The sequence below is a fragment of the Megascapheus bottae genome, chromosome 2, assembly GCF_031878675.1.
Source record: "Megascapheus bottae isolate mThoBot1 chromosome 2, mThoBot2.hap1, whole genome shotgun sequence".
NCBI lineage: Eukaryota > Metazoa > Chordata > Mammalia > Rodentia > Geomyidae > Megascapheus > Megascapheus bottae.
The window spans coordinates 59,360,283-59,373,145 of NC_143510.1; the positions used below are offsets into that span (position 1 = coordinate 59,360,283).

At 39.8% G+C, this 12,863-nt stretch overlaps 1 protein-coding gene across 8 annotated transcripts in view; it reads right to left on the reverse strand.

Annotated features, from left to right (window-relative positions):
* Grip1 (glutamate receptor interacting protein 1) overlaps positions 1 to 12,863 on the reverse strand; it is a 615,745-nt gene that overhangs the window by 78,618 nt on the left and 524,264 nt on the right. For 5 of the 8 annotated variants that reach the window (XM_090328055.1, XM_090328040.1, XM_090328038.1 and 2 more), the window contains exons 10-11: positions 7,718 to 7,873; positions 6,936 to 7,091 (exon numbers count right to left, since the gene is read on the reverse strand). In XM_090328055.1, the coding sequence (XP_090184181.1) occupies positions 6,936 to 7,091; positions 7,718 to 7,873 (312 nt within the window). The remainder of the gene's footprint in view (positions 1 to 6,935; positions 7,092 to 7,717; positions 7,874 to 12,863) is intronic. The other 3 variants (XM_090328049.1, XM_090328060.1, XM_090328059.1) reach the window with 3 other exon arrangements.

Here is a 12,863-nt window from a genome sequence, read left to right on the forward strand (position 1 = left end):
AGAAACTGTTATGGTGGTTGGAGGCAGAAAGCCGCCTTGGAATAGGGGGGTGGAGGGTTCTAGTCTTGCTTGTGCAGCTGAGCAGCTGGGAGGACTTGGGGTCAAGACATTTTATCCCTCTGTGTGTCTGTGTTCTAACTGGGAAAAGGGGTACTAAGCTGACTGTTACAACAGGTTTTCTACTTCAGCCATCTGTGCTTGCACTTCACTGAGTTTTCCAAACTGCCCCATCTACAGCTGTCTATGGGGTCCTGTGCTTAAATGTCACTTTCTCCAAAAGAGGGTCATCTTGCTCCTTTCAACTGACACCTGAGGGTAGCGGTAGCAGGTAGCTCAACAGGTACTTCAGACATATAGCATTTGCTTGTGCTGCTTCCTCTCCAAACGTTGACTCAAAACTCCATATTTTCTACTAGTTCTACATTGTTTCACCTTCAACTCTAGTTTTCTGCTTTTCCCAAAAGCTGGCTTTGTGGTTCTCCAGCTCTCTCAATGCTAACTTCTAGAAACTCCATCTTACTTTAGCTCTGTGCAAACCCATCTGCCATCTTCCTTTAACACAGAGAGATCTCCAGATCTTATTCTGAACACACTGATCACACCCTAATTAGCCATGGTTTCCAGTCCTTGCAATGTTAACTTTCTCCTCTCTGGAGTTCTAGTCTTATTTCCTTCTCTCTTGACTGTAGGTTATAACATTTCTTTCCTTATAACGTCAAACATGACTTCATTTCCCCCATCTGCACTGTCAGTTGCCTCTCGTTCCTTCCTTGCATTTCAAAGCCAACAGCCCCTTTGGTTGTGATACCATTCCCTGACCATTCACCCTGTAACTTTGTATCACAAACATTTTTTCTTTTGCTTTTCTGACTTTCCTACTCCCCTAACTTTTTGAGCTCTTGTCCATACATTTATACTGACTCTGAAATGGCTTAAAATGTGGCTTCTTCCATCCTTCTTTGTTGAAACCATTGTCATTGGTGACTTCCTAATTGTCTAGAAATCAATGCCTCATCCACTCTAAACACTGCAGCAACTGGCCTTAGGACCAGCACTACTTTTCTGAAATTACTCTTAAGGTTTTCACAAAGTTTCTTCATTGTTTATTGCTGTTGTCAGTTCATTTTCCTCCTGCTGTACAAGGAATAGAAATTCATACCTGCTTCTGTCCTAGGTTCTCTTATTCTTTCCTTTGGGCATTTCTTTCCCTCATCTCCCCTTCTCCTCTCTCCTTCCCTCCCTTCCTTTCCTCTCTCTCCTATTAAGCCAATTGGAACATGCCTCAGTTCTTTTGGCTTTTGTTGTTGCTGTTGTTTTATATAGTCTCATGCTATTGTCTGGGCTGGACTCAGTGATCTTCCTAGCTTTACCTCCTGAGATACCTGAACCCAATATGTATCTCAATGACTTCTCAAAGTAGTATTTTCAAAGCCTTAAAGCACCCAAGTACACTCTAACAAGCCCTTATGCATCAAGTTCACATCAGTTGCTAGTCACTTCAGTCTTTCATTACTTTTTATTTCAGCTATTCCAAAACACCCATTTCTGAGCCCTCCCATGCTCAATGTTTTCTAAATATTATTGCCAAATGTACTTTTCCTTGACAATTAGGCCCTAAATTCTCTGTTCCTATTGACTGGAGTTTTCTCCTTATGTTTTACAAGTTCCTGTGTGGACTTCCTAATGTTCATTCTAATCAGCTTCCAACGTATTGCCATTGAAGACTTTTAACAGGCAAATGGTCACCTCCCCAGTTAGAATATCTTCATGGCTCTGGTCCTATAAAACAAACATTTCCACTCTAGTGGTACACATAGGACTCTTCGTAACTTCATCCTGTCGTGTCAAGCAGTCTGACAGTCCTTCCTGTATCACACGTTCCAGGCTTATTTGCACACCTTTATGTCTTCACCTGTGCTGTCTCCTGTGACCCTTTAGTCCCTCCCTCCTGGGTGTTTAATGAATGTCCCTTTCCCTCCTTATCAAAGTGGAATTAGGTACTTGTTTGTCTCCATTTCCTTATTTCTAATGCATGGGGTGACATCAGTGTTTATCGAGTTCTTATTTGTCTGCCCATCTGTTCATTTGCCTCTTAACTTCTTGAAAGACGGAGTCTCCAAATCATTCTATTATCTTTATGATGATGATGATGTGAGTCCTAGGGCTTGGTATGTGTGGGTGAGTGACAAGGGGACAGGTATCTCTAGTGATAAGTTTTTTTTAATTAAAGAATTTATCAACATTGATTTTTACATCATATTTAAAATGACGTGTTTAACAAACAGGTATTCAAGAAGAGAATCTCCATTTACAATCACTGGCACTTAGATTTTAGAACATAATCAAAATTAGGCTGAGGGTTTATATGTCATAGATACATAGATACATCTTTTGGCTATGTAGAATTCCATTTAGTGGTAAGTTATGTACAGATAGTGAGTAGCCTACAATTTCAGGGCCTAACACAAGGAATGTGATGCATTATGACTGTGATACTTAGGTTAATGAAGTGAGGTTTCCTATCATATATAACAAATACAGAGAACAGAGTCCAAAAGGATTAATACACTAACTAACTCATTAGTTAATTGTTAATTAATTTTGTAGTTCTGTGAACTTAGGGACTCATGCTTGCTAAGAAAATGCCACTTGATCCATGCCCACAGTCCTTTTGTTTTATTTTTAGATAGGGTTTTGTGCTTTTGGTAAGCCACCCATACTTTGATCCTCCTACCTCCATCTCTCAAGTAGTTGGGATTATAGGCATGAACTATCCATCATAACTGGCTCCTGAAAGCTTATCAATATTTGACACAGCTAGTTGACACCATCGTCTCACTAATGTTCTAGAGTTCACCTTCCAAAGATCCAATGTGATGTGAATCATATAGTCTGGCTTGGGAGGCCAGGAGAGGTGGCCAGTAGCTCTCTCTCCACATGGGATGTGAGGGGTGGTGGGAGGCAGCTTTTGAGCTTTTTTGCTTGAGAGCTTCCTATAGTTAGTTATGAAATCTTACCATGAGCAGCTTTTATCTTCTGCTGTTTTCTTGGGGGTCGATGGAGTTGAACATAACAGTGACTAGATTTTTTCATTTTCTTCCTTTTGGCTCTTGTCAATGTCACCCTTTCTAGTAGTAAGTGATGGTGACCCAAGAAGCAAAGGGAATTCTGGGAGGATATTCTGACTTCTGTGTGCTGCAGTTCAAGACTACTGGGAACAGGTAGGATTTGTGTACTGGCTCTGTGTAGAAAGATATGAGCTACTTCCACTGCTCAGTCATTAGGCCGTGACAGGACTCTGGAAGCAGACTTGGACTCTGTGGCAGGAAATGGGGCAGAGTGGGCAGTAAAAGCAAGAAGATTCCAGAAGAAAGAGTGAGAGAATTTCCTCTATGACATGGCTTCCCAGCCCTCCAGGGCTTTGTGACTCTCCTCAATGCTTAGTGAACTCATTATTATCACTGAGAAACAAATATGACTCTTCCTGGTGCAGTCCTTGTATCATGTTACAGAGTTTCTGGATTTCCCTCTATGCTCAATGCCATAAAAGATTTTAATATTTATGTAGGAATATTGCATTATTTTTGGGCCATGTCTTTACTTAGTACTGGAAACACCTGTGAGATGTTCCTTTTTCTTAGTTTTTGCAAGCCCTGGTTGTAACTCATCACCAACACAGCAGAGACTTTTTATTATATTTGTGACTTTTGCCAAGATACAGTTACTATAGAAACGTGACTAGTAGGACGTGGACTGCAGGTGATGGCACAGGATAAAGATGTAAATAAAGAGGGGGAAATAAATGAGTATAATGGAAGTGGCAGTAAAATTTTTATTCCCAGTTACTTGAAAGACCTTTACTCTAATGTGACCATACCAAAGCTTAAGCAAGAAAACAAATGAAAAGAAATTAATATGAAAAGCTATCATTTTTTGAGACTGCTTTTAAAGGGGGAATAATAATTGTGATCATTTTGGGCTTTATTATTTGATTTAAATATAAAATACCTTATTTTTTTGAGACACATTAATAAAGATCCTGTTATAAACACTATCAGTGGTGCTTTAGTGGATAATGTACAACAATATAAAGCATAAATTTCTTGAACCAGGTTTCTGGTGTACTATGTTAGAAAATGCACTGATTTGAGAGAGAATTTATGAGTTAGCTATGGGCATCAGTAATTACGGCCTCAGTTTTACTCCTACTAAAAAAGCCAAGATGTATAAATACCAACCTGTGACATCCAAACATATTATCATTCATTTCTATTCACTAATGGCTTTAATCAACACAGCAAGTATGACTTAACACAAACAAATGGCCAGCCTTTGAAGCCGGAGTACAAACATTAATAAGTTCATTTTAATTGCTCTTTCTTGCGAAGAGCTGAGAGCTTTTTTATGCCAGCGATGAGTAGAATGCAGGAAGTCGATATATGTACAAAATTTCATATGCAAATATCTACCTCAAGCCCTGAAGTTATTGTATGGCAGACTCAAGGACTACCTGTGTATCATACAGTATAACCATTCTAGAAAAGTACCCTTGTGTGAAAGTAATGTCAACAGATTTTTACATGTGACATTTCAGAATCAGGCTAACATAAACTATACAGTTCAGCTAATGATTCAGTCATGCTAATTATCAGCAGGCATTGTATACTCTCACCTCGCCTACGCTTATATGATACCCATAGTTACCCAATGAAGTTGAACTACAATTATCCTTACCTGTACTAGAGGCAAAAGGAGCTTAAGAAACTTGCCAAAGGTACTACAGATAGGAAGTAATGATTCTGGGATGAGAGTTCTCTAGATTCACAACCAATTCACTATATTGCTTGCAACAGGTTTTTTCCAAAAGTAAACAATGTTCTCTAATCTCAGCCTGCAAACAATTGAGACTGTCCCTGTTCCTATTTTCCCAGTTCCAAATGATTGTTATGCTTACATACTATAATAGATGACAAATCTTCTTACATTTGATAGGACACAAAAGTCAAAATGCATGTGAACAACACAAGCACAAATGAAGATGGTGGTCCCATCTTTTGCTATGGTTTTCTTTGTAAGGAAAATTTAAGGTGCTTATAACCATGAAGAAACCGGTTCCCAGTGTGGTGATATGTGCTGTCCCACCATGTGTGTGGCACTGGTGGAACTTGGGAAAGACCTTCAGGAATGCTGCATTTCTGACTAATAAGCTGCAGAGCCAAAAATTTCAGCTACACTTCCTCACAAGGACATGCTCTTGTCAATATTAGCCTGGGAGTGTCCAGGTTTGGTTTTATTTAGATACCTTACTTTCATGCACATGGTAAACACAGGAAGAAACCCATCTAGTTTAGGTTTCTTTCCAGGAATGACCATTCTAGTTACTATAAGAGATACAGGGGAAAGAACTATTCACACCTCTCTAAAACTGTGTGATTGGGTCTGATGTTGTCAGAAGTAATGTGATGATGAGGAGAGATGACTATCTTCCAAAGCAAAAAAAAAATTTAGGAGTGATTTGTGTTTCTGCTCCATGAAGGCATTCAGTCACTCATTTCCATTTTCTTTCTTTCACAGACATACAGCCAGCTATCTCAAAGTGAGCAGACAAGTATATTTCTCTTGTTTAGTCTATTTGTACCTAGTTGTCCCACTATTGCCAAGAATGATAGTTGAAGTTACTAGACTTTAGGACAAATCTAAAAAGATGAACATACTTCCAGAATCTATCATCATCCTTTCCCTCTCTCTCTCTCTCTCTCTCTCTCTCTCTCTCTCTCTCTCTCTCTCTCTCTTTCTCTCTCTCTTTCTTTCTGGCACTGGAGTTTGCATTTAGGATCTTGTTAGACAAGTACTCTACCAATTGAGTCAAGCATATAGTTCTCTTTGCTTTTTTTTTTTGCCAGTCCTGGGCTTGAGCTCAGGGCCTGAGCACTGTCCTTGGACTTTCTCAAGGCTAGAGCTCTACCACTTGAGCCTCAGCACCATTTCTGGCTTTTTTTCTATGTATGTGGTATCGAGGAATTGAACCCGGGTCTTCGTGCATGCTAGGCAAGCACTCTACCACTAGGCCAAACTTCCAGCCCCTCTTTGCTTTTTTTTTTATGATAGAGTTTCACTTTTTGCCTGAGGACAGCATCAGATCCACTACTACCTATGGCTCTTGAGTAATTTGGATAACAAATGTAAGGAATCATATGTAGCCTCTTCCAATATTAACGCTGAAGTAGGCAGTTTTACACATGTAAAACTGAGTGCTGGTGGCTTATGCCTGTGATCCTAGTTAATTAGGAGGCTGAGACCCAAAGGATTACAATTCAAAGCTAGCCCAGATAGAAAAAAAATCTCTAAGGTAACTAGAAAAAAAGAGAGCTAGAGGCATGGTTGAAGTGGTAAAGCATTAGCTGATCAACACACTGAATGAGGACAAAAGAAGAAAACAGATAAGTATTTCTCAATAGGTTAGATTCATGCAGGAAATAATGGAAACTTGGAGAATGAGACCTACTTTGAAAAGAAAGATTAAATCTTATCATTGCCTTTTGGGATAAGGTCAAGGAATTTGGTTTGAACTTTACAATAACATTGAAAAAGTGTATGAGATTCAAAAGTTCACATCCAAAGCTACCCAGAATATAAAAGCATCCTAAAAGAAGAAAAACATCACATCTTCAATTACTTTACAACATCAAAGAACAAGAAGAAAAACTTTACAACAAAAAGTTTCATGGAAAGGTGGTATGAACTAAAATCAGTTATATTCAAGGCAATGTTTCTCATATAGACTACGAGTGTCACATCATGGTCTTTTCCTGATCATGTAGGCCCTTAAAATCCTCCTCCAATAGCGTCCCTCCTATCGTACATCAAAGTACTTCCCAAAGTCCATGCATTTTTCTACCGGCTGAATGACTCAGAGCACCTGCCAGTTTACTTACAGGAACTTTTGAAGTCTTTCTTCTTCAGTCTCCTCCTCATCATGGTTCCCCGTGGGCTGGTGGAGTAGAGGCTTCGAGGTAAAGTGCCCATGTTCAGGGAACTCAGGCTGTACGCACTCATGGAGGTAGGAGAGAAGGATGAAGACACCACAGCTGCTGGAAGAGAGTAAATATTTGGCACCAAACACTTCCCAGGTGACATGTGACCACCCAGCCACAACTCAGAAAGACATACATGACACACAGCCATGGCTCTTGGGTGCCCCAACCAGATGGAGAGCAAGCTAGGAGCCAGTGTCTTGAAATCTCATGGCGACACCCATTTATATGTGTCAAGGAGGAGCAGGGCCCGCAGACACATAAGAGCCCAGAGAGACTTTATGAATTTTGTGTTGGACAAAAGGAATGCAAGTACTCAAACAAGTTTCTCCACAAAACAACACAAGGCCTAAGATAGGTGATCTCATTTACGGAGGTATTTTTCTGACATGACTATCCTAAGTAATTTCACATACACAAAGATCTTCGGGCACCATCGTCTATATAATATTCCTGTTCTTTCTTGAATCGCAAACGAAGTAGTCTGCCCATTTACATCCTGTCTTAATGCTTTCTCTCAGAAAAGAAGAAAATGTAGGCTGTGCTGCAAGTGATACATTGTTATGCCAAAACAAAACAACACAACACAAGACAAATAAAACACCAATCAACACCAAGAAAGGAAGGCTGGAGTGAAGGAGAGTAGGATCTCAATAAAAGCAGCGGAAGGGGTGGAACATTACGAGGGCTGTTGGGAGGAGGTGCTTTCGGGAGGGTCAGGGCAGGTGCTCGGCAGAGGTCGGGGTGGTGCGTGTTACAGTGATGGTTGGTGTAGAAGCTGCACTGGTTGCTGGCCCAGGAATCCCAGGGTAGTTGTCTGTCGCTCCTCTGAATTTTCACTGCCCATATGAAGTGATGATGATAAATAGAAAAAACAAACAAAAAACAAACAAAAAAAGAGGAAAAAAGTAACTGAATTGCACAAATTAAAAAAAAAGTAACAGAAATGAAAACTGCTTGCAAAGAAAGAAAAAAACAAAACAAAATCTACTTGGCTTTGCCCTTTTCGCAGTGGTCAGCAAAACAGATGATTCACATTAGTGATGGAAAGTTTTCATCTTCCCAGGAATAATGCATGTCTTTTCCTGGTCCATTTTTTTCTCCTTCTAAGATGACTATTGAATCAATTTCTAATCTCCCCATGTGAGTTGCAGAAGAGATGAAAAACATTTTTTTTAACTTAAAAGTCAGTCCCATAAATATGTATGGCATATGATTAGTAATTAAAGATTTGCAGGTCTTGGCCAATTAGTAGCACTTGTTTAGAGAAAAAGGTAAGAAGAGACAATAAATCACATGGGTTCATGATTCGACTGGTTTTCTAGTTACACATTACAATTTACTGCCCTGACATTTTAATCACACCAACATAGATCATGTGCACTTCCCGTTCCTCAACAATAAAGGCCTCTAATCATCTGCCACGATCAGATTCTGATCTGAATCCTCATTAATGAGGAGAAGAAAAAGTCTCTATATATTTTATGACTTTTTTTTTTTGGAAAAAAAAGTATCTTGGCATTAGAAACCTTTTTTTTTTTTTTTTGCCAGTCCTGGGCTTGAGCTCAGGGCCTGAGCACTGTCCATGGACTTTCTCAGGGCTAGAGCTCTACCACTTGAGCCTCAACACCACTTCTGGCCTTTTTTTAATGTATGTGGTAACAAGGAATCAAACCCAGGTCTTCATGCATGCTAGGCAAACATTCTACCACTAGGTCAGACCCCTGGCCCTGCATTAGAAATCTTTTATTCTTCCAATACCTCTATACTATCTTTTATTTCCTTAGGGCACCATAAAACTTTAATAAGGTTTATTTTAAAGTTTAGATGTCCTTGTTCTTAAGAAAAAAATCATTATAGTCGGGTGGGGTCGCTCACGCCTGTAATCCTAGCTACTCAGGAAGCTGAGATCTGAGGATCGTGGATCAAAGCCAGCCCAGGCACTCAAGTCTGTGAGACTTTATCTCCAATTAACCACCAGAAAACTGGAAGTGGGGCTGGGGCTCAAGGGGTAGGGCAGCAGTCTTGAGTTGAAAGGCTCATGGACAAGGCCAACCCCAGAGTTCAAGTCCTACAACCAACCAACAAACAAAAAAAACATGTTTCCATTCAAATGTCAATTTTATTAAGGGTTTTCTATCAATCATTGAAGTATGAATCATTTCATGTCTGTTACTAGATTGTTCAGTCTTTCACTGAACAATCCGAAATAGTTACACAGTAAACTTTTATCTTTCCTGCTTTTGTGATGTGATGCTAAGTATCTGATGTATGAATTATTCACTGATATTCACATACATATTACTCACTCTGTACATATTTAAAGCAGGCTCATGTAGACAAGAAGCTTAATTTCTTCTAGCCATATAATCAACTTGCTTGTCCTACTCATCTAGACTGAGTAGCAGCTGGGGTATAAACCATAACAGACAGGCCACAGGGGCATGACTATGATGGGGATTCCATGTTTGCCTGAGTCCTTCCTGTTTTTGTGACCCTGCTAGCTACATAGCCTCTGTCAAAATCCGTTTTCCTCATTTGTAAAAGGAGATGATAGAAACATCTAGTCTGCAAGACTGACATGAGAATTATGCACACACAGGGCTCGTCCTAGGGCAGGCCTGCAGAGTAAAAATAAATGAGCTATGAGGAATCATATTGATTCCCCAACAGTTCTATCTACTTACCAACAATAAAGTATCTTTTAAAGAACATAGATGTAGCCTTCCCACAATAAATTTCACTCACTGGTCACTTGAGTCTTATATGACTTGTCAGGAATCTGCAGAGCACTTTCACAGTCATCATAATATTTTAGTACTGAAGTATCAGCCTTCTTCATCCTCACTGCCCCCCCCAACACTCGCACTGTCCTCCTTCACATTATTCTCTCTCTCACCCAGATCTCTGTAATGACTTTGGACTTGGTTTCCTGACTCCTAGCTTGCATACCTGTGTTCCAAGATCCACAACATAGCGAGGGGAGGAGATTTGTGTATATGTAGCTTTTACATTCTTTTGAAAATGGTCTTTTTTTTTTTGCTAGTCCTAGGGCTTGAACTCGGGGGCCTAAGCACTGTCCTTGGGCTTTCTCAAGGCTAGAGCTCTACCACTTGAGCCACAGCACCATTTCTGGCTTTTATTTATTATGTATGTGGTACCGAGGAATCGAGCCCAGGTCTTTGTGCATGCTAGGGAAGCACTCTATCACTAGGCCAAACTCCCGGCTCCAAAAATGGTCTTTTTAAATACCTAACATTATAAAAAGAATCAAATACCGACCCTAAATTTATCTTCCGCTTCATCTGTATCACTTCATTTTCACCTATCCACCTTCCTGGCTCCACCTTCAGCATCTCTGCACCCATAACTCTCAGCTGTTTGTACCCCCACGCCCCGCTCACCATTCAAGTCTCAGCTCATATGCTACTTCCTTAGAAAAGTTGTGGCTAAACTCCCTGTCTGGATAATCAGCCTCTGTCTTATTATCCCATTACTGATTTATAGTCTTCCTAACATTTATCCCTGTTTGAAATGACCTACTTTTATACAATACATTTTTAATGTCTATTTCTTGATGCAAGAATGTACATTCTTAAAGAATAGGGATTTACTCTGCCTGCCCCGCTCTTTAGGTGTATCCTAGGCAACTAAAACAGTGCCTGGCACATAAGGATCAATGAAGGAATAAGTCAATAAAAGGAATGCATGAACAAACAGGGATGTCAGCTAAGAGCATCTATGTCTACACTGTACAAGCATTTCCCTTGAGAGAGAAGTGTTACAGGGAAGACACGAGTGACATTCACTATCCTCAGGCTACTTTGTCGTGTATAAGACATCATCCTCTTACCATGCAGTTATTGCTGGGTCTGGATGATCTATGACCACATAGGTCATGATTCTCTTAATGAAGTATTTTGCCTATGATTTCAGGGATGCCAGGGTCTGATGAACACACTATACAATCCCATAGCCACTTCTTGACCCAGTTCTTTACTGAGTGCTTAGAAACTTATTGGCCAGACTGTTGTTCTAAATGTACTATATTATTTCTCATCTCTTTTGTTGTCCCTTGGTTATCTCATATTGTTACAGTATCTTACTTTGTTATTTGATATAGTGTATATGTTTGTTTATCTGAAATAAGATAGGGAAGGGGGGAAAGAAGATGAGGGGAGGGGGTAGGGGAGGGAAATGGAGACAAAAACATGAGAAGGGGTAGCAATGATTGTTAAGCAATGCATCTTCTATCTGGTGAATATAATGTAGCACTATTAATTACAATAAAAATATAGAAAAAAATTATTGGCCATCAACAGAATATTAGGGCTGTCAAGCCCAAATGAAAAATCACTAGGAAAGATACTGTTAACTATGTACTGCGTGCCTAGGCACTGTGCAACTTTTTTTTCTTTTTTTTTCTTGTAATTAATAAAAGGGTTACATGATATTTGTCAGATAGAAGGTGCATTAATTCACATACATTGATACCCTTTCACATGTCTTGGTCCCCATTACCCTCCCCCCCACCCCCCTCTTGGTTTTCCCCCCTTCCCAATTTCAAGTAACCAAATACAAATGTATCCAATATATCAGATAACAAAGTGAGATATTGTGATAATATGAAATAACCAAGGAACAGCAAAAGAGATGAGAGATAACATAGCACATTAAGGACAGCAATCATTCCTTATATGGCTTTTGTTTCAATATCCTAGAGGTCCATTCAATTAGCTTCATACTATATGGCCTTATGTATCAAAGTTTTGCTCTATTGCAAATCTCTGCTAGTAGAGCCCAAGGTTTCTACTAGTTATGATGAATGAGGGAAACCATTGAGTCTAAGTTCCTTTGAGTCTGGCTTACTTCGCTTAATATGATTTTTTCTAAGTTGTTCCATTTCCTAACAAATGGGGCGATGTTGTTTTTTCTGACAGCAGCATAGAATTCCATTGTGTACAAATACCACAACTTGTTGATCCACTCATCAACTGAGGGACATCTAGGTTGGTTCCATATCTTTGCTATGGTGAATAATGCTGCAATGAACATTGATGTGCTAGTGGATTTAGTATGCCCTAGTTTCTGGATGGTTGGGTAAATACTGTGCAGCTTTTTAAAAGAAAGTCAAATGTAGAATAAACACTTTACCTTGAGTCTAAACTAGTATCAGGGACAAAATCTTCATATATTTGAAATAATAAAGGGACAAGAGCAATAAAAGTATGAAACAAAAAATGTATGCAATGGTTAACATATGTAAAAAAACTTCAACAAATAACCTGGTACAGAGCAGAGGGTTCCTGTACATTCTGATATGTGTTTTATTACAGTGACAGTCAAGCATTAGGTAAATATAACAATGAGAAGTTACATGTTTAGCATGATCTTTTGCAAAGACCATTCATAGGCCTTCTCTTATTAAGTTATGCTTCCACTGAATCTACTCTCTACCAGTCACTGAGCGAAGTCCCCCCATTATCAGCAAATGTTCACAACATTCCTGACACAATTATTATCACAGTCCTCACCACATGAAGAATCTGAGGAAGAGAAAACTTGGGGGTCTCTGCCTTTAACCACCTCACTGCATGGCCCCTTCCTATGTAAGCATGATCCTAATTCCTCAGCTGAAAAGGGCAGACTTTCTACATCATTCAATGTGGTGTGGTTGCAGCAGTCCTCAGGCTGATGACCGACTGTTGCCCTCTGGTGTTCCCTGATTCCCAACCCCTGGCACCTGAAGGAGGACAGAGAGAATGGACAGAGGCTACTCAGCTAGGTGCCTCCCACAGCTCACCAAGTCCTCCCGACACTGAATGACAG